Source organism: Coregonus lavaretus (assembly GCF_964263955.1).
Source record: "Coregonus lavaretus genome assembly, chromosome: 10".
Lineage (NCBI taxonomy): Eukaryota > Metazoa > Chordata > Actinopteri > Salmoniformes > Salmonidae > Coregonus > Coregonus lavaretus.
Window position 1 is genome coordinate 36,811,071 of NC_139997.1, and position 25,236 is coordinate 36,836,306.

At 44.2% G+C, this 25,236-nt stretch overlaps 1 protein-coding gene across 1 annotated transcript; it reads right to left on the reverse strand.

Moving 5' to 3' along the window:
- Positions 1-597: 597 nt before the first annotated feature.
- LOC311135732 (transcription initiation factor TFIID subunit 1-like) lies at positions 598-24,232 on the reverse strand. The gene is made up of 39 exons (XM_084169760.1): positions 23,972-24,232; positions 23,580-23,694; positions 23,174-23,297; positions 22,887-23,003; positions 22,522-22,653; positions 20,666-20,907; positions 20,306-20,527; positions 19,801-20,055; positions 18,791-18,992; positions 18,467-18,577; positions 18,128-18,295; positions 17,863-17,993; positions 16,012-16,119; positions 15,249-15,422; positions 14,929-15,102; positions 14,429-14,533; positions 14,099-14,299; positions 13,777-13,918; positions 11,348-11,478; positions 11,168-11,248; positions 10,922-11,071; positions 10,570-10,695; positions 10,275-10,450; positions 9,926-10,155; positions 9,620-9,827; positions 9,348-9,513; positions 8,804-9,015; positions 8,468-8,576; positions 8,213-8,311; positions 7,903-8,080; positions 7,733-7,800; positions 7,433-7,555; positions 7,104-7,196; positions 5,192-5,344; positions 3,776-3,892; positions 2,726-2,818; positions 2,373-2,586; positions 1,639-1,813; positions 598-1,514 (listed from the first exon to the last, which is right to left on the reverse strand). The coding sequence occupies exons 2-39, from the start codon at positions 23,691-23,693 to the stop codon at positions 1,298-1,300; spliced, it is 5,841 nt and encodes a 1,946-aa protein (XP_084025886.1). The 5' UTR covers position 23,694; positions 23,972-24,232; the 3' UTR covers positions 598-1,297.
- Between the last annotated feature and the right edge of the window lie 1,004 nt (positions 24,233-25,236).

A 25,236-nucleotide genomic window follows, 5' to 3' on the forward strand; every position in this document is an offset into this window, starting at 1 on the left:
CAAGTTTATGGTTAGTTAGGGTATACTTTATACTTGACACGTCATCTATGTCACTCACTACAATAATCATCTGTTTACTGTGGAGCAGAGTTCATGATCCAGCACCATAGGGGCATTGAGGTTTAATGACATGATGTCATGAATAAGATACGAATGATGGGAAGCCTGTAAGGTGTGGCAGGATAGGAAAAAGCAGGGAAAGATGAAACACTTTGGTAACAGAAAACACAACATCAACATGGGACCACCCATACACAAAAATGTATGCACGCATGACTGTAAGTCGCTTTGGATAAAAGCGTCTGATAAATGGCATATTATTATTATTATTATTATTATTACCACATTAACAACAGTCCCTTGGACTATTCCCTGTGGGAGCAGACAGAAATTATAGGTGGCTCCCTACTACAGTAATAAAACGATCTGCTGATAAAATATTGTTCATGTGCTACTACTGTATATTGGTATTGAAGAGTGCCTCTCTTACTTTTGATAAGCAAGACATGCATAACAGGAAAGGACAACTTCAACTTGGTTACATAAGATATTGCTAAGATTTAGCCACAAAAACAATGAAAAGATGAAGGCATCATATCCGGTTTTACAGCATTTATAGTTTGAGAGTTTCCTAATAACAGTACTGGAAACATCTCAAATGCCTGAACATCCAGGCTGCAATCATAATAGTTAATGGGGAATAACAGTCTTTTTTCTATCACGCAAGCACTCAACCCAGTGTCTCACAGACACAAGGTTGAGATGAGACCTGGCACTGAAAACAAACAATGCTCAAAGTTGATTATTCAAATATCTACGTTTTGCACAACCATGAAATAAATGGCTATTCAAGGTAAATCATTGTAAAAAAAAACGAACATTTTATATATATACACACACACACACACACACACGTGTTGATACATTGAAAAAAGCATAACCAGTAGAAAACATTTACTAAAACCATCAACTGCAATGTAATCCTGCCATTATAGAAAAGCTCACTTCAGATTGATTGAACATTTTGTACAATATTGATGTCACAGAGGAGTTTATCATAGAGACTTCATAGGTGTGCTAATGACTGGGCAGCAAACATAGTCTATCACTCAGGGATTGACTGACATGAGATAAAGTTATGATGACAGTACGTGCAATTCAGCCTGCAAGTTCAGGGTGTATTCATTTATTGAGCCTGAGTTAATCTATTTATGTGTATAGGTGTGGCTCTCTGTCTGTGTTTATGGTTGTAAGAGTATTTATGTCTTTGAGTGTGTCTGTATGCAGGAACACTTCTCTAGTTGTCTGAGTCCAAGTCACTCTCTCCCCCGATGGACCTAAACTCTTCGCTGTCCTCCTCATCCTCACTCAGCTGCACCTGGGACAGCACACTGGGACCTCTCCTCTGAGCCGCCTCTTCCTCCTCTTCCTCACTCATGCCGTAGTCCTCTCCATTGCCCATGCTGGAGGTCTGGGTCTGGGTCTGACCCTCCGGCTCCTCATAGCTCCCATAACTATGGGGAAGAGAAAGAGGGTAAAGTATGGGTTAATAGGGCCCAAGATTCAAACAACGATGCAAATACACCATGTACTGTATATAATGTTTCGGCCATGGTGATTGCTGGCTCCATGTTGTACCTGACATTACTGTCCTCCAGGTGGGTCTCATCCGGCACCTCTTCCCCGTATGACATCATGCTCTCGTCCTGCTCCAGGCCCATGCGGGCCGTCTCATGGTGGGGTCTGGGAGGGGGCGGGGGACGCACCTCCACCTCTCTGTCTGAGTCACTGCCACTCTCTGACAGGTGGATAGCTGGGGCGGGACAGGAAACACTGTTAGAACCTCAGATCTCAAATACAGTCCCTAGTGTCCTTCAGAAATCCTTAAATCATAGGATGTAGATTTTAAAGGGAAAGTTCACCCAAATTACAAAATGACAGATTGGTTTCCTTACTCTATAAGCAGACTATGGACAAGGTAGGCAGCAATCCATGCTTTGGTTTAGTTTCCCTGGCACTGTTTCCACATGCTAATGTTTTAGCATTTGTGGAAGAAATCTCATTCAAGTCATGGGACAGATATTAGCATGTCCAATTCATCCAAAAGTATCTACAATTGATTGCGAACCTCAACAAAGTCACATAGATAATTTTATCATGATGTGCGGAAAATGCTAATATCAGTCCCATGACAAATGCTAAAACGTTAGCATGTGGAAACAGTGCCAGGGAAACTAAACCAAAGCATGGATTGCTGTCATCATTTTGTAATTTGGGTGAACTTTTTTTACCCAATGCACATGTTCACACAGTACATCTCTATTCATCATCTTACTCCATCCTATGACAACCTCCACCCTAGTGTGACTCACAGGAGAACGGGTTGTCTCCCTCCTCTTCGCTGGCGTCATCCTCTCCATCTGACATGAGCAGGTCCTGGTACAGCACGCTGGCCTGGGCAGGCCGACTGGAGCCTTCATCCTCGTCATAATCATCATCCTCATGGCCCCGCAGCCTTCTGTGGGGCGGTAGCAGCATATCCTCTTCATCCTCTTCATCCTCCAGGTCTCCCTCACCATCCTCTGCCTGGGGAACAGGTCATCATCATCATAATCATCAAAAGGACTAATTTGCCTGAACTATAAACTGTTTCCAAATCTGCCATTTCTCTCTTTCAAAATCCATCTCTAAAACTCATACTGTTTCTCCATGATCTGAGTCTTACAGGAGCTGGTGTCTTGGGCTTGCCGTCATCCTCCTCCTCGAAGCCCTCGATGTCCACGTCCGACTCCTCCTCTCCTAGCCTTCTATGACGACCCTGGAGACACACAGAGAAGTTAAGCGACACAGACAGGAGAAGATTATTCTGGGGAAAGATAGAGTGATGACTTGAGAAGCAATGGAGATGGCTGAAAATTGATAATTGGCCAGGCAAACAGAACGCTAATATGACAGGCAGTCACAAGTAGGAGAAAAAGTTACATACATGCGAAACAGGCAGACAAATGAACCAAATGAGTTATGGGAAGGAACCATCTTTGTCTTAGGAATGAAAAGCACAAAGGGATCTTAGAATGGCTCCTAGTTAGGAGGAGCATGCACCAGTCAGGATACACACTGTGGGAATGGAGAGGGAAGAACTGGAAGGGAGGACCAGGTGAATGTACAAGGAGGAACGGGGGGAATGGGAGGGGAGAAGGGTGGTTAAAAGACAGGTGACCCCTGGATGAGACAGACGCCCGTTGCACTCCAGGGTGATCCCTCTCCGTACCTGCCCTACCCCCCTCTTCTCTGGTACAGCCATTAGAGATGCCTCAACCTCAGAGAAAAAGCTGGTCTCTCTGTGCAGGCTCACAGAGGCACTGCTGTCAAACACATCAGCAGGCTGCCCCCCCCCCACCCCCACCACACCCACACACCCACACACACACACACAAAGGAAAGAGGGAGGAGAAGAGATAAACACATGGTAGGAAGGAGAATAGAGACTAACGCATAGATAAACTATAGAAACAGCTACTAAATTGTGACACATAAGAGTGCTAAAGAGGAACTACGAGGCAGAAAAAGACTAGAATGTGAAGAGGTATATGTAATATGGAGGGAGAGACTACAGCAGACTGAGGTTAAAAAGTAGGTCTTTGGAGAAGAGTGGCATTCCCCAACTCTGGAGCATGTGAGGGGCGAGGAGAGGTACTTTATTTGGTGACTCTAAGGCCCTATTGGTAGTATCTGGCTTGTTTCTGGGCCATACATGGGACAGGAACATTGCTACCTGTGGTGTGTAGGTTCCAGGAGTCATGGGGTCCAGGCTATCCAGGTCTGCTGCATCCAGAGCAGCCTCTTTAGCTGTGGAGATGTCCTTCTCCAGCTGGGTCAGGTGCTCATCATACTGGGGATATATCAAGCAACAGTCAAATGAACAAATTATCCTTGGCGGAGGCAACATAATGAAGTCATAAATATGATTAGTCATCTGACAAGCCATAAAGATGTCAATTAATTATACTGAACAAAAATATTAACAGAACATGCAACAATTTTAAAGATTTGACTGAGTTACAGTTCATATAAGGAAATAGTCAATTGAAATAAATGAATTTGGCCCTAATCTATGGATTTCACATAACTGGGAATACAGATATGCATCTGTCGGTCACATATAACATTTTTCTTTTAAAGTAGAGACGTGGATAAAAAAAAAAACAGTCAGTATCTCATGCAGCGCGACATCTCCTTCACATAGAGTTGATCAGGCTGTTGATTGTGGCCTGTGGAATGTTGTCCCACTCCTCTTCAATGGCTGTGCGATGTTACTGGATATTGGCGGGAACTGGAACACACTGTCGTACACGTCGATCCATAGCATCTCAAACATGCTTAATGAGTGACATGTCTGGTGAGTATGCAGGCCACGGAACTGGGACATTTTCAGCTTCCAGGAATTGTGTACAGATCCTTGCAGCATGGGGCCGTGCATTATCATGCTGAAACATGAGGTGATGGCGGCGGATGAATGGCACGGCAATGGGCCTCAGGATCTCGTCATGGTATCTCTGTGTATTCAAATTGCCATCGATAAAAAGCAATTGTGTTCGTTGTCCGTATCTTATGCCTGCCAATACCATAACCCCACTGCCACCATGGGGCACTCTGTTCACAACAATGACAACAGCAAACCCCTCGCCCACGCGACGCCATACACATGGTCTGCGGTTGAGGCCGGTTGGAAGTACTGCCAAATTCTCTAAAACGATGTTGGAGGCAGCTTATGGTAGAGAAATGAACAATTATCTGGCAACAGCTCTGGTGGACATTCCTGCAGTCAGCATGCCAATTGCACGCTCCCTCAAAACTTGAGACACCTGTGGCATTCTGTTATGTGACAAAACTGCACATTTTAGAGTGGCCTTTTATTGTCCCCAGCACAAGGTGCACCTGTGCAATGATCATGCTGTTTAATCAGCTTCTTGATATACCACACCTAAGAAATGCTCACTAACAGGAATGTAAACAAATATGTGCACAAAATCTGAGAGAAATAAGCTTTTTGTGCGTATGGAACATTTCTGGGATATTGTATTTCAGCTCATGAAACACGGGACCAACACTTTACATGTTGCATTTATATTTTTTGTTCAGTGTAGTTTCATTATGACTTTCTCTCGCAGTTTCTCTTTCATACACACACCTCTGCCAGGGTCTGCTTGCACACGTTGACTATCTCCAGGGCCGTATTGGTGTAAGGGCTGTCTGGACCGTTGTACTTGACACTGTTGGTGTGGACCAGGCTGACGTCAAATAGGAACACATCCCGGTTCTGGTACTTGTGTTTGGATATGTTCTGTTGGACCACAGCACACAGAGGGACTTTTAAATAACACTAATGGTTATATTATACATACAGTGGGGACAAAAAGTATTTAGTCAGCCACCAATTGTGCAAGTTCTCCCACTTAAAAAGATGAGAGAGGCCTGTAATTTTCATCATAGGTACACGTCAACTATGACAGACAAAATGAGAATTTTTTTCTCCAGAAAATCACATTGTAGGAATTTTAATGAATTTATTTGCAAATTATGGTGGAAAATAAGTATTTGGTCAATAACAAAAGTTTCTCAATACTTTGTTATATACCCTTTGTTGGCAATGACACAGGTCAAACGTTTTCTGTAAGTCTTCACAAGGTTTTCACACACTGTTGCTGGTATTTTGGCCCATTCCTCCATGCAGATCTCCTCTAGAGCAGTGATGTTTTGGGGCTGTCGCTGGCCAACACAGACTTTCAACTACCTCCAAAGATTTTCTATGGGGTTGAGATCTGGAGACTGGCCAGGCCACTCCTTCGTTGCCCGGGCGGTGTGTTTGGGATCATTGTCATGCTGAAAGACCCAGCCACGTTTCATCTTCAATGCCCTTGCTGATGGAAGGAGGTTTTCACTCAAAATCTCACGATACATGGCCCCATTCATTCTTTCCTTTACACGGATCAGTCGTCCTGGTCCCTTTGCAGAAAAACAGCCCCAAAGCATGATGTTTCCACCCCCATGCTTCACAGTAGGTATGGTGTTCTTTGGATGCAACTCAGCATTCTTTGTCCTCCAAACACGACGAGTTGAATTTTTACCAAAAAGTTCTATTTTGGTTTCACCTGACCATATGACATTCTCCCAATCCTCTTCTGGATCATCCAAATGCACTCTAGCAAACTTCAGACGGGCCTGGACATGTACTGGCTTAAGCAGGGGGTCACGTCTCGCACTGCAGGATTTGAGTCCCTGGCAGCGTAGTGTGTTACTGATGGTAGGCTTTGTTACTTTGGTCCCAGCTCTCTGCAGGTCATTCACTAGGTCCCCCCGTGTGGTTCTGGAATTTTTGCTCACCGTTCTTGTGATCATTTTGACCCCACGGGGTGAGATCTTGCGTGGAGCCCCAGATCGAGGGAGATTATCAGTGGTCTTGTATGTCTTCCATTTCCTAATAATTGCTCCCACAGTTGATTTCTTCAAACCAAGCTGCTTACCTATTGCAGATTCAGTCTTCCCAGCCTGGTGCAGGTCTACAATTTTGTTTCTGGTGTCCTTTGACAGCTCTTTGGTCTTGGCCATAGTGGAGTTTGGAGTGTGACTGTTTGAGGTTGTGGACAGGTGTCTTTTATACTGATAACAAGTTCAAACTGCTGCCATTCATACAGGTAACGAGTGGAGGACAGAGGAGCCTCTTAAAGAAGAAGTTACAGGTCTGTGAGAGCCAGAAATCTTGCTTGTTTGTAGGTGACCAAATACTTATTTTCCACCATAATTTGCAAATAAATACATTAAAAAATCCTACAATGTGATTTTCTGGATTTTTTTCTCTCAATTTGTCTGTCATAGTTGACGTGTACAGGCCTCTCTCATCTTTTTAAGTGGGAGAACTTGCACAATTGGTGGCTGACTAAATACTTTTTCCCCCCACTGTATTACCATCTACCGCATTCTGTAATATATTCTGTACTCCTGTACATATAGGTTTGATCCATCTTGGCATCAAGGGATCCAAAAGGTGTCTTTGTTGTGGTTTTCCTCAAGGCTGACACTGAAGTCTCCTTCCCATAACTCACCTTGCGGACATTCTCTAGGTCCATGGGTTGGACTATCACTTTGTAGTAATCTGGAACAAACTTTTTGTTGACTGGATGGTGGAACGGCCAAGACTGAAGAGGGGATAGAGGCAGAGTAAGGACAGTTAGAACATTATCACACTGTGTACTTGATTGAACTACTGGCAGAATTGTCAATATTTTAGTACATTTGTTAAGGCCAAAGAAAAAACTTCAGTGAAACGACTTAAGTTACAAAGAAAATACAAATAGAAGATATTCTCTCAGTGACATCCGAAGCGCCCGAAAGAAAGCATACACCCCTGATTATTGGGTGAAGCTCCACTCACGTCAGGCACGGCCATCATCTTCTGAGTGACGATGTTGTCCAGGATGAAGGAGAAGGCCACCTGGTCGTCATCGTCCAGTAGGGGGTTGATGGCTTTCTCCAGTCTCACCAGCCTGTCTTCCTTCTGCACAGGACAAAGGAATTTACCAGTTTAATAAATAACAAGTACTATTAAAGGCCACTTCCATTGTCTTCCAAGAGTTGCTGAACATTTTCCTCCTCCTGCCACAGAGAAGCAGAAATTGGGCCTTTGATAGTGGCACCCATCCAGGAATCCATCAGCGTACACATTCACACGTACCTCTTTCAGTTTCTCATCACAAAGGTCCAGCATAGTCTGAGCCACCTGGGTAATTGGATGCTTGGCACCTGAATACACCACAACAATTACAGTCGCAATAAGTTACAGAATGGTCGGTCAGAGTAAAATATGAGTCATTCTCTAAGGCTTCAAGTGGTTTAGATTTGTACCGTTGTATGTGGCACTGTTCTTGACAATGAGCTCCACATTCTCTCTAAACTCCTCCCGGGAGGGGTACACACGCTTGCGCACATTCTCCCGTAGTGTCTGCAGATTCATGGGACGAGGGATGATCTTATAGTAGTCCTTCACCACCTTGGCATTGACTGGTGTGTGGAAGGGGTATGTCTGTGACAAGAGGTAAAGACAACACAATTAGCGTGACAAAAGTGTTTGTGTGTATGTGTGTGAGAGAGAAACCTATATAGTGTTTGGAGGAGTGTAGGCACTGTCTGTCTGTAAGCAGTGGGTTGATCTTACATTGGGGTGATCACGCATGTCATTGATGATGCTCTCCAGGACTGAGGACAGGGTGACCATGGGGTCAGTGCGTCTGCGGTGGATGGATTTGTTGGGCCTCTGTGAGAGGATGAAACAAAACAAAAACCACAGAGAGCTAAGGCATAACTATCACAGTGTTAAATATTGTTGCTTTATATCTTGCTTTAACTGAATAGTCATACTGAATAGTCATACGCAACCAAAGTAAATATGGTAACTGGCAACCAGGCTCACATTGAGGTAGTCACAGTGTACGTTGTTCCCAACACGTCTCTTCTTCTTGGGGGGAAGCTGCTGTTTGGGGAATTTCAGCACCAGGGACTTCCTGCGCACCTCATCAGCACTGGGAGAGGAGACAACATGGTCCTTTACACAGCAGCACAACGTAATATATCACTAACATTTAGACAGACGTAGAGAGCATAAGGAACACATCTATAGGAACTTTCGGTCCACAAAGAGAGTGGAAAAGACTACTGATATTCAGTTGTGATTTGGAAAGAAATTAGAACTATCCCCCTCTCCTGTCAGAGTGTGTGTGTGTGTGTGTGTGTGTGTGTGTGTGTACACCTCTCGATGAGCTGCTTGCCCAGGACGATCTTGGTTCCCTCCACCTTGATGAGTTCCTCGTTGTCATTGTGGATGACAGTCTTCTCCAGCTCCTCCTCCTGCTCCTCCGTCATGGCAACCGGGTTGGAGGGCGGAGCGTTGGTCTGGTAGTACAGCGGGCAGAACTTGTTGGTTCGCATGTGCCCGATGGCACCGCAAGCGCCGCACTTCAGCTAGGGCAAGGGGGAGGAAGAAAGAAAAAGAGATGTAGTTAACAACCAGACAAACACTCTGTACATAACAATGTTGATTGCAGGTCACTGAATCACATCATGCTACTTTCACTGTAGTAAGCCAAACGCTACATTATCATGCTTATTATAAGCAATATAATATATTGCTATTAAAGAAAAAAGTGTGAAAAAAGAGAGGAAGGTTTATCTTGAACTAAATGATCCTATTTTCGAGACAGCAGGTCAGCAGGAATACATACAGCAGGTTATGGAAAAGTAGGAGGGGATAGTCTTGGAGTTGAATCATTATGGGCTGGCAAGCTTACTTTTACCTTGAGGTCTGGCCTCTCCTTGATCTTCTTGGCTTTCTTCTCTGGGGGGCTCTTGAACCTGTCCTTCTCCTGATTCCTCTTCAGCCTCCTCAGCTGCTCCTGGATCCTCCTCCGCTCCTTCCTCATCTCCTCTCTATGTTGCTCGTCAAACAGCGCAAACTTCTTTCTACAGTGGCAGAAGGCAGACAAAGACTGTGTGAGGTTGGGTACACTACACACAGGCCAAACACTCATATTACACAGACACACACTACACTGACGGAGGAACTTACATGAACTCGTCATCCTTGGTGGTTCTGATTCTGGTGTAGGCGTCAATGACGGAGGGTTTGCGGACTGTCTCACAGCGGACATACTCCTTGCCGTCCTCGTCTCTGAAGGTGCGGTAGATTTTGAGGCGCCGTCCCGTAGCGGACGAGTTCAGGCTGGTGACCGAGGACGTGTCGTCATCTTTATGGGAGCCCGTGGACAAAGCACTGGCTGCAGGGACACACAGAGAGAGATACGAGTTACACACACACTCCTGTAAACACACAGAAAAAAAGCCTGAAACACACATGCATACACACGCCACTTACAGAAGCCCTTGCGTGCTTTGCGTCCCTTGTGGTCGCGGTCGCTCTCCTCTCCCATCAGCATCCTCTGCAGCTCTTTCCTCTCCTGCTCCTCCCTCTCTCTGGACAGCTGGGAGCTGGTCTTCTTGTTCTGCAGCATGTTCTCAATGTTCTTCCCCATCTCCTCAAAGTCACTGTCCTCCGCTGAGCTGCTGTCTGTGTCTGTGGACAGGACCTCTGTGGACTCCAATACTCTGAGGAGAAAGTAGAGGGTAGAACATCAGATACTGTACAACTACAGCATCCCTATAGGAAATGGGTGGTGAATTATGGTTATTTGGATAAGGGGGGATGGAGGATGAGATGACCTCACTTGTTCTGCAAGTCAAAGATCCTCTGGCACTCCTCCTTGTAGCGCTCCTGGTGTTCGGCTACAGAAAAGCGGGACCCACGGGCAAACTTGCTCATGGGCCCCTCGCCAGAGCGCGCCTGCTCTGTAGACATTGTCCTCACCACGTCAATCACCTCCCAACGAGACAGCTTCTTTATCTGAAATGCACATATAAACACAGATTTAAGAGATTGATCTATCCTTCATACTTAGGTTGGTGGAAGAAATGAGGGAATTTAAGACATTATTATGTAATATGCTATTACTACGTGATTACCTCCTCCTCTGGAACACCAAACTTGCGCAGCAGCTGCTTGGCGTTTTTCAGTGATAGTCTTCTCAGATCAGCGTCTGTCCCTGTCACAGTCTTCTTAGCGGGTTGTGGCTCCCGGTCATCCTGGGCCTAAACACGACAAATAACCTTTAGCTCAGTAATACATTATTAAATAATCATCAAACAACAATTGAATGGTTATAACAGAAACATAGGTCTTGCTTTTATGGACTGTGACAGATTATATTTTTGTCAGAAAGGCTGTGAACGCATGACTGGAATTAGGGCCCCCTGATCTGGATACGGATCTGGCAGAAGTGTTTCAGAGCACTGGGGTAAGACAAAGAGGGAGTACCTTTTGTTGAGTGGGCTTGTTGGGCACTTTGACATAGGAGAATCCCTCTCCACAACCTGTGGGGTCGGCCACCCCCATGACCTCCAGCAGACACTTCCCCTTCATGGCAGCGATGAAGGCTCGCGTTGTGTTCCAAGGGGCTGTGCGGACCTAGGGTGGACCACATAGAATACTGGTGAGATCATGGATGATCCTTTTTTTCAACATCAACATTTTTTATGAAAAGGAAGCAGAGTAGAGCTGAACCTCATCATCAATCTTCATCTGGAAGTCTTCCTCGTTCTCTTCCTCTGGGGCAAAGAATGACTTTTCACCATATCCAGCATCCTGGTGGAGAGAGAGAAAAGTTATATTATAGTTCACACAGTGCCATACAGAGTACCGATATCACAGATAGTACCTAAACAAAGAGCCTGTCAGTCTTACCTTCAGTCTCTGTTCTGCCACCAGCATGCTGTAGTAGGCACAGCACTGCTCTGGAGACACCATGGCCCTGATCTCCTCCTCAGTAGGCAGCCTGAAGTCAGGCTTCAGCACCCACCAGTTAGAGTCCATCCCTGGAGACAGGGGGAGGGCAAATGAGCTTAAATCATATAACAAGTATTAACCACGTTCTCTTAACTCCACCCTTACAGCCCAACTTACAGCTTTGTAAGATTCATGGACGCATGTCGCATGAGAATTCCCCCTCTCCAAAGGGTATAAGATCTTATACCCTTTGGATATTTTTTCATTTCATCAAGTGAAGCTTCTTGTAAGCTCAAAAGCAGAGGTGTTGCAGGAGCAGAACAGCATATATTAACGAAGGACCCTGCAAACCTATGGTACCTTATTGATGCTTTCCTCAGACCACACCTTACCGCCACAGTAAACTCAATATCCATAATATGCTGACATCTCTCTTTCCTGACGCCTGTCTGTCAAAGGCACACCATTTCTGAGCTCACACAGCTAAGCATCAGAGTCACCTCTCTCTCTTACACCTCAACACTTCCCTGAGATCACACAGGAGCAGAAACAAAGGGATACTGTGAGATTGAGATTCAGGTCGTTTCTGTACTTACCCAGAGTCAGACAAACTCATGGATACCATTTTTATGTCTCTGCGTGCATTTTGGAGAAAGTTGAAATTAGCATATCGTTAGCTTAGCGCAATTGCTGGAAGTCTCCCGTTACAGTAGCCAGCTCCTCTCAAAAGCAGAGAAATTGACCTAACTACTCCAAAGCTGGGTGGTTGGTCATTTATTGTCTTACAAAGTTATACATAGTAATCAATATTTTATAAATGTGTTAATTTCACTGACAATCATAAGAAACTAGATTATATCCACTTCCTCATTCTCTGTCTCGTTATCGCATAGAGATGTAGAGATCGCAACGTTGTTTTTGTGTATTTTGAGAGGAGCTGGCTAGTGTACCAGGAGACTTCCAGCAATTGCGCTAAGCTAACATTATGATAACTTCAATAATATCCAAACTGCACGCAGAGTAGTGCTGAGAGATGTGTGCTTTTTTAGGTCGGTTCGGTTTTGGTTCGATTATTAAAAAATCCACTATGCATTATGTGGGTTGAATGCTGTAGTGACTGCCCATTACTGCTTATCACTTATTAACCATAATTTATTCACATTACTTTAATAAAATATTTGCTTTATTTGATTACTTTATTATTTCATTCCAAGTCATCATCTCATCTCTTTAGAGCTACTGCCTATGCTGTCTGACAAAATCACTATAATTACTAGTTCTTCAAAGTAAATAAGGTATACTTTTATGACTGCTGAATACCAACTATCAATCACTTAGACCATGTATTTTCAGGTAGCGATACATCGCGAAGCAACTGCTTTCTATCCCTCTTGATCGTGTTCTCTCTCTTCGCTCTCTCAGTGTCTGCTCCACACAGACCGGACAAACAGGCGGGCTCGCAATGGATTATGGTCATTGTAGTTAATTACCACGTTTTCTGCGCTAAACTATGCAGAATATTGGCCTGTTGGAAACTACAACTCCTTACTACATCGCATAGTTCGGGCTTGATCTGATTTATCTCTACTGAAACAGCACATCCAGCTCACAGAAAAAAAACGAACGAAATGGAATTCTAATAATTGAATCGACGTCAGTCAATTAGTTGTTTAAAAACAGAAAAATAAAGACATTTCAGTTAATCGCTCAGCACTAACAGAGACACAAAAATGGTATCCATAAGTTTGTTTGACTCTGGGCAAATAGAAACACGACCTAAATCTAAACATTTTGCAGTATCCCTTTAAGAGGAAATCAGGATTGTTGGACAGCTGTGAGTGACAAAGTTCACGAGGCATATTCACATTTCTGCATTACTTCCTCATCTTTGTGAGGACAAACAATACTGTACTACTGACAAACATGAAGCTATACGGTAGTATTGGGGTAAGCATAGTCTCACGTTACCATACCTCCAAAATCACGTCGTTTCACTCCTCCCTTGGAGGTCTGGATAATTTTCTCTTGCAAAAGCGGGCTCCCTGCGGCAAGACTTTGATTGGATGCTACATTTCATGAACCCTCCCCCCACATGCCCGTTGGTGCTACGTGTTATGTTCGTCTGTTTTGCAAGAAGTGTGCTCTATACACAAAATTGACATACATCAACATATTTTGATGGGGTTTTAATCTGCGATTTCCCAGCCATCCTCATGCACTGTTGCACCTACAACACTAGGCATTTGATTTGTTTGACGTGTTGCAAGGCGTCACTGATTTACACTGGGTCTCCACCCATATTTAGCAATTAAACTTCCCCAGGCTTCCCGTTTTAGGGAAGCCTGATTCTCGACAAGGCTAGGGTAAGCAGGGTTAGCTGTTTCTACCTGTACGCTTGAAGTCAGCACAGAGTTTTAGGCGTTTGCGGATGCTGCTTTCTGAATGTGAGGGGAAAGCTTTCTTTATGTCCTCCATGCGGATTCTCCTAGGACGATCTTTACTCTTCCAGAACAACCGATAGATAAACACCTGCACAGAAGAGGAGACAGAGACATGATTGTAGGCAAGCATGCATTCTGTAAGTGTGTTTCTCTTGTGTGTGACAATGTGTGTGTGTGTGTGTGTGTGTGTGTGAGAGAGAGTGTGTGGATTTGTAGATGTCGTAATGCGTGTGTGTGTGTGTGTGTGTGTATATATCGCAAGGTATACCTGCAGGAAGTCTCTGATATGGGTGTTCGCTCGTTTGGAGTTGGGTCCAGGGACCTCATAGAGCGGACACTGCTGTCCAACCACAAATATGTCCACCAGCTCTCTGATGAAGTAGCCCTGCCGCGTACGCAGCACCAGGAAATCTGTCTCTGGCATCTTGTGGAGGTATATGGGGGCGCGGAAAAGGTTGTTCTCAAAAGCCTAAAATAAAAAAAGACATGACAGATCTCTACATTTTCTCTTTCTGGGTATCAGGCTCATTCACAGCTAGTTATTTTTCAAACATCAATAAATGGTCATGTAAATGACTGTAATGACTGTGGTACTGACCGGCAGCAGCTGCCCAGGGTGCAGGGAGCCCAGGAAGGGTGAGGTGTGGCAGTACACGGTCTCTCCGTACTTACAGTCTGGAGCTCCAGGGTCCTTCCCTGGTTTCTGAGGGAAAACAGACATGTTTTTTATTTTTTTTATTAGGATCCCCTAGCTGTTGGAAAAGCAGCAGCTACTCTTCCTGGGGTCCACACAAAACATGAAACATGACATAATACAGAACATTAATAGACAACAGCTCAAGGACAGAACTACATACATTAATGTTTTTTAATTTTTTTTACAAAAGGCACACGTAGCCTACATATCAATACATACACACAAACTATCTAGGTCAAATAGATTTTAAAGTGCATTTACACATAATGTATGTTAACAAAACACAACTCATAGACAATAGAGGAAGGTAAATAACCACTGAGGTCGTTCTGCTTTTAGTAAATGCTAATCAATGTTGATACAAGGGAAATGGTAGTTGAAAGACTAGTGCAGTGACTCACTCTCTTGTAGTAGTTCTTGATCTTGGTTGCCATGCCGACTTGCATGATGAGCGGAGGGTATTCCTCGCTGTACTCTGCCAGAATCAGGTCTCCGTCTTTCCCCGTCAGATCCTGAGCTGTCCGCATGAAGAACATGTCACCGCCACCAGAAGCCTGGCGCTCCTGCTCTCTCATCTATGGGCACAGAAAAATACATTTAACACAAATCACACACAGACATGGTTATCAACACACATAGACAGATGCATTCCTGATGACCTGTGTTAAGACAGAGAGAAGGATGGAGGTGGATGAGGTGAATTCTGGGGCTGGGGCCTCACCTTGGCCTTCTTCTTGATCTGTTTGAGAAGGGGCTGTGCTGCATGGGGACCTGGCTGGGACAACGTCCCAAACGAGTACTTCTTCAGAGAGGGCCGGTGGAAGCCACGCAGCTTCATGGGTCCCATGTGAGTAGGGAAGAACGGCTGCCTCAGCTCCACTGCAGAGATGGAGTGCTGGAGAGAAAGATAGACAGAAAAGGTTACATACAACTACTGTGAACATTCAGTATATTCAGATTATCCTACACTATTGTTAAGATTATCCTCTTTAACTGCTGATCAAATCAAATCTTATTTGTCACATACACGTGTTTAGCAGATGTTATTGCGGGTGTAGCGAAATGCTTGTGCTTCTAGTTCCGACAGTGCAGTAATATCTAACAAGTAATATCTAACAATTTCACAACATATACCCAATACACACAAATCTAAGTAAGGAATGGAATTTAAGAATATATACAGATATGGACAAGCAATGACAGAGCGGCATGGACTAAGATACAGTAGAATATTATAGAATACTGTATATACATATGAGATGAGTAGTGCAAGATATGTAAACATGATTAAAGTGACTAGTGTTCCATTTCTTAAAGTGGCCAGTGATTTCAATAGGCAGCAGCAGCCTCTAATGTGCTAGTGATGGCTATTTAACAGTCTGATGGCCTTGATAGAAGCTGTTTTCATTCTCTTTGTCCCAGTTTTGATGCACCCAAGGAATCTGTATAGGAAGAGAGCTCACAGGAGAGAATCTAGCACCCACCTGAATGATGTTGCCACCGAAGGTGCCCCTCAGGCCCTGCTGCTTGGGGTAATAGAACTCATCATTGGACAGGTTCCATGGGTCCTTCACCTCGGGCTGGGACATGTTCTGTAGGCAGCAGACCAAACAGAAAAGGAGTTAACAGATTAGTTCAGGGACAGCAGAATGGCATTTAAGATACAGATCTACAGTTGAAGTTTGAGGTTTACATATACTTAGGTTGGAGTCATTAAATCTCGTTTTTCAACCACTCCACAAAAGTCTTGTTAACAAACTATAGTTTTGGCAAGTCGGTTAGGACATCTACTTTGTGCATGACACAAGTAATTTTTCCAACAATTGTTTACAGACAGATTATTTCACTTATAATTCACTGTCTCACAATTCCAGTGGGTCAGAAGTTTACATACACTAAGTTGACTGTGCCTTTAAACAGCTTGGAAAATTCCAGAAAATGATGTCATGGCTTTAGAAGCTTCTGATAGGCTAATTGACATCATTTGAGTCAATTGGAGGTGTACCTGTGGATGTATTTCAAGGCCTACCTTCAAACTCACTGCCTCTTTGCTTGAATCAAAATAAATCAGCCAAGACCTCAGAAAATTATTTTTTAGACCTCCACAAGTCTGGTTCATCCTTGGGAACAATTTCCAAACGCCTGAAGGTACCACGTTCATCTGTACAAACAATAGTACGCAAGTATAAACACCATGGAACCACGCAGCCGTCTTACCGCTCAGGAAGGAGACGCGTTCTGTCTCCTAGAGATGAACGTACTTTGGTGCGAAAAGTGCAAATCAATCCCAGAACAACAGCAAAGGACCTTGTGAAGATGCTGGAGGAAACAGGTACAAAAGTATCTATATCCACAGTAAAACAAGTCCTATATCGACATAACCTGAAAGGCCGCTCAGCAAGGAAGAAGCCACTGCTCCAAAACCGCCATAAAAAAGCCAGACTACGGTTTGCAACTGCACATGAGGACAAAGACCGTACTTTTTGGAGAAATGTCCTCTGGTCTGATGAAACAAAAATATAACTGTTTGGCCATAATGCCCATTGTTATGTTTGGAGGAAAAGGGGGGTAACTTGCAAGCCGAAGTACACCATCCCAACCGTGAAGCACGGGGGTGGCAGCATCATGCTGTGGGGGTGCTTTGCTGCAGGAGGGACTGGTGCACTTCACAAAATAGATGGCATCATGAGGAAGGAAAATGATGTGAATATATTGAAGCAACATCTCAAGACATCAGTCAGGAAGTTAAAGCTTGGTCGCAAATGGGTCTTCCAAATGGACAATGACACCAAGCATACTTCCAAAGTTGTGGCAAAATGGCTTAAGGACAACAAAGTCAAGGTATTGGAGTGGCCATCACAAAGCCCTGACCTAAATCCTATAGAAAATGTGTGGGCAGAACTGAAAAAGCGTGTGCGAGCAAGGAGGCCTACAAACCTGACTCAGTTACAACAGCTCTGTAAGGAGGAATGGGCCAAAATTCACCCAACTTATTGTGGGAAGCTTGTGGAAGGCTACCCGAAACGTTTGACCCAAGTTAAACAATTTAAAGGCAATGCTACCAAATACTAATTGAGTGTATGTAAACTTCTGACCCACTGGGAATGTTAAAATTTTTTAAAAAAGCTGAAATAAATCACTCTCTCTACTATTATTCTGACATTTCACATTCTTAAAATAAAGTGGTGATCCTAACTGACCTAAGACAGGGAATCTTTACTAGGATTAAATGTCAGGAATTGTGGAAAAACTGAGTTTAAATGTATTTGGCTAAGGTGTACGTAAACTTCCGACTTCAACTGTATGTTATGTTTTCTGGTCCAGTCCTGTAGTACCTGTTGAGGCTCCTCCTTTATGACCCCAGTCTTCCCCAGCAGGATGCGACTCTTCTTCAGTGCCGACTCCTTCTTGTTCTCCTTGGACGGGGAGTGGGACGTATGCTCAGACTCCTTCTCATCTGGGATTTCTGCAAGAGGCCAAGTTCAGAGATTAGTGGATAGATCAAAGCATTCAAAAGGTTACAGACCATCAAGATATTTGATAATTGGTTGAAACTGAATGAAAAACTGTACAAACAGTTCACTAAGAAAGGGGCAGTACCTAAAATGATGTTCTCATCGTTGGGGTCCAGGGTGAGGACAGGGGGCGAGAGCATGCGGTCCATGGCCTGGTCGTCCCAGATTATGTTGTCCTCCCAGCGCCCGTACACCAGCTCCTCATTGTCAATGGGGAAGATGGAGAACCAGGGGGCGTCATCTTCATGAGAGGCTGTGGCGAGACCAATAGGGAATCAGTAGTGATAGATTTACTCTTTAGTGGTACATTCACCATGTCAACTAACAAAGATAAGTAGGAATATGTTGTAATATCACATTGTTCATCATTATAACAGTTAATTACACTCTACAACTGATACCAGGTAAAATAGCCTCATCGTACCATAATGGTCATGGTGGTGTTTGTCCCTCTTGGAGCCAGAGCCGATGGAGGGGGCTTTGGGCATGGGTGGAGGAGTGGGGGGCACCAGCTGAGAGTTACTCCTACACAGACCTGTAGTGTAGATAGACATCATGAATACCTAGACAACCCAAAGCAGACAAATACACAACAATTATATCAGTTTATATTTGCCACTGTAGTCCTAAAACCCCTGGACAGTTAGGGTTTACACTTTGGCGATGGGATTTCAATGAGGTAGGAATCTCCAGTATGCAGGTCAGTTTGTGTTCATTGGTACTGGAGTAGAGTGGGTGGGTCGCTCACCCTGCTGTGCGTTGTAGGCATTGGCATTGCGCGTCATGCTGGAAGGCAGCCACCCTGCCAGACTGGCTCGCTGGGTCTTAGTGCCTTTGTGTTTCACGTCCTCTCCGTTCCAGATGATGTCGTCCTCCCACTGAAGCTGGGTGACCATCAGAAAGAGCTCGTTCTCCAGGGCCTGTTCGTCCTTTTCGTCACCACTGCCCTCCTAGACAGAAAGAGAGACAGTAAAAAACACAAAGAGCATGGTAAGTCTTTATTGAATGTTGTCTGTCCTCTTCTAACTAAGAGTTGGAAGAAGGTATAGCTAGAAATGGAAGATTGATTCTCAAAGAGGAGCTGAACTCAAAAACCAACTTCTCTGGTTGAAAACGGCCTATGTGGCATTGATATTGGTCTTAAACAATTGTAATAGTTGCAACATTTACTAAAAAGTGTAAATGGTAGAACTTTGGTCATAATTTGCAAGATTTAAGGAATCTAGGATACGTCACAGTTTTCCTTGGGTTGGGTTTAGATTTCAATCCTGCCCACATGCCCACGGCTGGCAGCACCCAAATACTCATTGATTCAGAGCACAGCTGCGACATAACATGAGACAACAAATGAGACGAATATCGTCGGCATTGTTATTTTGAAAGAACGAGACTTGTTTGTTATAAACGTCTTGGTTTCTTTCCAATTCAAACATCCTCACATTCATGTGCTAACTTTAGCATCAAAACGTTCATCAAAGATACTGATACTCTAGAAAGCAGGAAATGCTCTGAGCTTGGGATTCTTGACCAATCATGTTCACGTTGTCATGCTGCGCCGTGCGGTTACTGTGCCATTCATCACACGTACGGTGGCTGTTTGGGATATTTCAAGTAAAGAGGAACACACAACGGTAGCGAACACACCCACTTAAAACTCATTGCTTCTAGCATTTCTTAATGATGATGTGTAAAAGCGAGGTAAAATGAGTGAGTTCAGCCCTAATCCTAAAGCATCAGTGAAGTGTATGGGTTGCTAACCTCTTTGGGAGGTTGTGGAACTGGTGGTGGTGGTGGTTCTGGCCTCTCCTGCTTCTCCTGCTCATCTTCCTCCTCCTCCTTCAGTTTGAAGCCGTAGTGGAAGCCACTGCCATCCTCAGGGACCCCCATCATGTCGTACCAGAGCTGGGCCGGACCGTAGCGCCACTCTGCCACCTTGGGCCTGGACTCTGCCACCTTGTCCCCGTCTCCAGAGGTCTGGGAGAACTTGGACTCTACTGGGGCCATCATGGTGATCTGGGGGAAGGCGAGAGGGACAGGGAATGAATTATTGAAGATGATCTTTTTGAGTAATCTCTTTTGTCCATTTCACTTTCTAAGGAGAGAGAACCCATACAGAATTATACTGCGACTGAATCATATTACTAAACCTAGTAAGCTCTCATAAACTAGCTGTGAAAAACTATACAGGTAAATAACCACACAGTTTCACACGGATTTCAAACAGGTTTTCACATCTCGGAATAAGAGATTGTTGCACACTGACCTCGTCATCAGACAGGCACTGCTCTGGGGGTGGAGGTGGGGCGTACTCATAGTCCCAGCCAGATATCTTCTCTGGTCCCTGCTGCTCCATGGGCTCAGCGCCCTCTGATGGGGGTGTCTCTGGCTGGGGGTCGCGGTGCTTCCTCTTCCTCTTTCTTCGTGCACTCCGCCACACCGACGGCATGTTCTTCCCAGGGCCAAACAGTCGAAGGAACCGCAGCACCTGGATGGGTTCAGAGGAGTGGATGGATATACGTTAATTTATGCTCGATCTTCACCTTTTTAAAAAGGCATTAATGATCCAATCACAACTCTCTGATATTTGGTGTACTATACAGTGTTTCCAAGGAGGACAGCTCACCCTTCCAGGCCTGAACTCTGGGAAGAGCTGTGTGACGCCAGGCAGGGCTTTGGCAGCATCCTTCTGCATGATGCCAGCCAGGGGCAGGCTGAGGCAGGCTGGAGGACCCCCAGACCCGGAGCCTGTGGAGGGGCGGTCTGTCTCCGACTCAGAATCTGAGGAGCTGCTGAAGTCCACTTTGTCTACCAGAGAGGAGGGAGCAATGATGGAGGGCAGGATGATCCCGTCTCCTTCATCCCCAACTGTGTAGAAACCAACAATAGCAGACACTGGGATTAGAGCCCCTCTGACTCTATGAGTGCTAAATTACTAGCATGTATTCTTGACATTAAATACATCAATATCCCTGTTTATTTTTTTACGGATCGTGAAGAATCATGCTTGTACAATATACAGTACCAGTCAAAAGTTGACACACCTACTCATTCCAGGGTTTTTCTTTATTTTTATTATTTTCTACATTGTAGAATAATCGTGAAGACGTCAAAACTATGAAATAACACATATGGAATCATGTAGTAAGCAAAAAAGTGTTAAACAAATATAGATTTTATATTTGAGATTCTTCAAAGTTGCCACCCTTTGCCTTGATGACAGCTTTGCATACTCTTGGCATTCTATCAACCAGCTTCAGCTGGAATGCTTTTCCAACAGTCTTGAAGGAGTTCCCACATATGCTGAGCACTTGTTGGCTGCTTTTCTTTCACTCTGCGGTCAAAATCATCCCAAACCATCTCAATTGGGTTAAGGTCGGGTGATTGGAAGCCAGGTCATCTGATGCAGCACTCCATCACTCTCCTTCTTGGTCAAATAGCACTTACACAGTCTGGAGGTGTGTTGGGTCATTGTCCTGTTGAAAAACAGGACACTAAGCGCAAACCAGATGGGATGGCGTATCGCTGCAGAATGCTGTGGTAGCCATGCTGGTAAAGTGTGCCTCGAATTCTAAATAAATCACTGACAGTGTCATCAGCAAAGCACCCCCACACCTCCTCCTCCATGCTTCACAGTGGGACCACACATGCAGAGATCATCCGTTCACCTACTCTGCATCTCACAAAGACATGGCAGTTGGAACCAAAAATCTCACATTTGGACTCATCAGACCAAAGGACAAATTTCCACCGGTCTAATGTCCATTACTCATGTTTCTTGGCCCAAGCAAGTCTCTTCTTCTTATTGGTGTCCTTTAGTAGTGGTTTCTTTGCAGCAATTCGACCATGAAGGCCTGATTCACACAGTCCCCTCTGAACAGTTGATGTTGAGATGTGTCTGTTACTTGAACTCAGTGAAGCATTTATTTGGGCTGCAATTTCTGAGGCTGGTAACTAATGAACTTATCCTCTACAGCAGAGGTAACTTTGGGTCTTCCATTCCTGTGGTGGTCCTCATGAGAGGCAGTTTCATCATAGCGCTCGATGGTTTTTGCGAAATAGGGCTATCTTCTGTATACCCCCCCCCTTCCTTGTCAAAACACAACTGATTGGAAGGAAATTTAATTTAAAATGAACTTTTAAGAAGGCACACCTGTTAATTGAAATGCATTCCAGGTGACTCCTTCATGAAGCTGGTTGAGAGAATGCCAAGAGTGTGCAAAGCTGTCATCAAGGCAAAGGGTGGCTACTTTGAAGAATCTCAAATATATTTTGATTTGTTTAACACTTTTTTGGTTACTACATGATTCCATATGTGTTATTTCATAGTTTTGATGTCTTCACTATTATTCTACAATGTAGAAAATAGTCAAAATAAAGAAAAACCCTTGAATGAGTAGGTGTCCAAACTTTTGACTGGTACTGTAAGTACAAAGTATCTTTTCACCGGCACCCTTTGGCCCTTCCTCATCCAATCCTTACCACTTGCAGCCGTAGGAGAGGAATCCTCTTTCTTGCCACCAGGCGTGGTGAGACTTGGAGGAGGTGGAGGGGGCATAAGCTTGGCATCAATATCCTCACAATCCGCATCATAGTCATCCTCATCCTCATCATCTGAGACAGAGAGAGACAGAGAGACAGAGAGAGAGACAGAGAGACAGAGAGAGAGAGAGAGAGAGAGAGAGAGAAAGTGTCCAGTTACTGGCTACGCAAAGTCTCTGATAAAGAGGGTGGAAATTAAATACGATTAATTTATCTGTTCTGGTAAACTAGGGTACATGCACTCCTAGATGGCTGTGTACAGTATATACATGTACATATGTGGAGTTGCATGGGTATTACTGCACCTGTTCTCCTGGTAGGCTGCAGGCTGCCCATGGCCTGACGATACTTCTTAGTCTCATCTTCAGCCACCTCATTGATGTCAGAATAATCAACTGCATCGGCATCATTCTTCACCCAGCCTACATAAGAAACAGGACATGAAACCGTCACTCATTTATCACAGTATTTACAGACAACTTACAAACACAACTAAGAAGCATATTGACTGTTCATGTTGAGACAGTTAAATAACAGTTCCCAGCCACGGTACTACCCCACCCACAGCCTTACTTCATGCCCTTCCTCTTACCCTCTGCGTCTGTGCCACCTGTGTCTCCATCCTCGTCAGGATCGTCCTCCTCACTGGCAGTGATCTCTGTGATGAGGTTTCCCAGGCCCAGGGAGCCCAGGCCAGCCAGGTGTTTCTTGGACTCCTGGGGTGTGGAAGGAAATCCCATTGTCAAACAAACATCACCTTTTATATAGGCCTACGTGTATTGGAATATACCAGGTGTGAAAATGACTGTTGTCTTTATAAGTAACATTGCACCAAAGACATAGTGGACAAGTGATCAATATAATAACACGAAACCCATATTCAGCAAATGTACATCTCAGTCCTGTTTTTAGGCATACTTTAGTGTGTGTTCAAAACAGTTGTGTTTATTTCCACACTATGCAGTGTTTTATTATTTTAACAAAATATAGTCACTCACAGTGTCCAACACACTGTCTCCCTCCAGCTGACCATCTTCATTGATGTTCCCGAAGAGGAAACCAGTGAGAGAGAAGGGGCGGTCTTGGTCTTCATCACTGTCTGAGTCCGACATCCTGAGAAAGCAGGGGTGGGTGGGGGTGACTGATCAATATAAATGTGTGATTAATCTATTCTCTCTTGTTTATATAGTCCTCACTTGTCAGTAGAGATGGAATGCAGTTAACTGAACAAAAGTGAAACTAGGCATGTTAAAATACCAATCCTGTTTGTGTGGCAAACGGGGTGACAATGGCATCCATGCATGCATGATAATCAAAACAAACGGGATAGAATGACAGACAGCAAAAAATGCTAACTAAATTAATAGGTATGTTGAAGGTTGTATCTTACCTTGCGTTACTTTTACTCAGTTAGGAAGGACAAGTCGGCCTCGGGTTAAGGCCAGCTTGATAATATCCTAGGACCCAAATTGCAGCTATCTTGGCAAGCTAACGTTAGTACCCTATGCGACCTCCGTTCACTGCGCCAGTATCCACACGCGGTAAAGGGGTGGGTAAGCTTGCACGTAGTCTAAAGTAAGTCACAGACCCGTTATTTCGAAAGAAAATGTATGGGTTTCATTGTTTTCATATGTAGTCCATCCAGACAACACCAACCAACACAGCCTGGTGAGATTGTGCAATGCGCGTGCGCATAGTTCATTTCCGCTCCATGAAGGAGGACCAGTGACGGAATGCCCTCCCGCTTCTTTTTTACCGTTTACGCGTACTTTGTCGCCACCTACAGGATAGTGTATTTCATGTGCAATTGTTCATTATTTTTGCACAAGGCCGTTCAACGCAAGCCACAGACTGTGTGAAAGTGCAGTAGCACACGAGCACACGTGATGTTACCTCAACAACAAGACTAGTGTTGTTTAATACGTGATGTAACAAATTGGTGTTACCTGATGTGACCTTACCTGACTCCTAGCCCTTCTTAGGCCTTAAGTAACCAAGCTCACTGGTCTGAGAATGACAGTAAACACCCTTGGCTTGGGGTGTCTCTGCCTTTATGACATAATGTTAAGTGTCTTGCTACATTTATCATGTTCCATCCATAGAATTAGGTATCAGCAGTGTTGGAGAGTAGTGAACTAGATGAACATAGTTTCACTAGTAATGTAACTACATTTTGCAGTAGGTTGGTCATAGTTTAACTAAATTCACATCTAGGTAGTGTTTTCAGTAGGTTCACTTTTTTTTTGCCATGTAGTGGTGTAGCTAACTACTAGAACTACACACTACTCTTTTTTGAAAAATAAAACAATATGAAGTAGGCAATAATGTCATTTCTTTTTCAGCATCAGACCTGCCAAATTCTCACTTGAAACATACTTTCGTGTTTAATAAGCTAAATTACTAATTCTGTTAACATATGACCCCAAAGTTATATTTTCTTGCAATTTGTCATCTATGACATTTCAGATTTAAATTGGACGACATGGTTCCACTAATGCCTGGCGAAAACCAAACTCTGCATTCCACAGTAAGAACATCATACTAAAGGTCATGCATGGTGGTGGTGGTGTGATGGTTTGGGGATGCTTTGCTGCCTCAGGACCTGGACAACTTGCCTTAATAGAAGGAACCATGAATTCTTCTCTGTATCAGAGA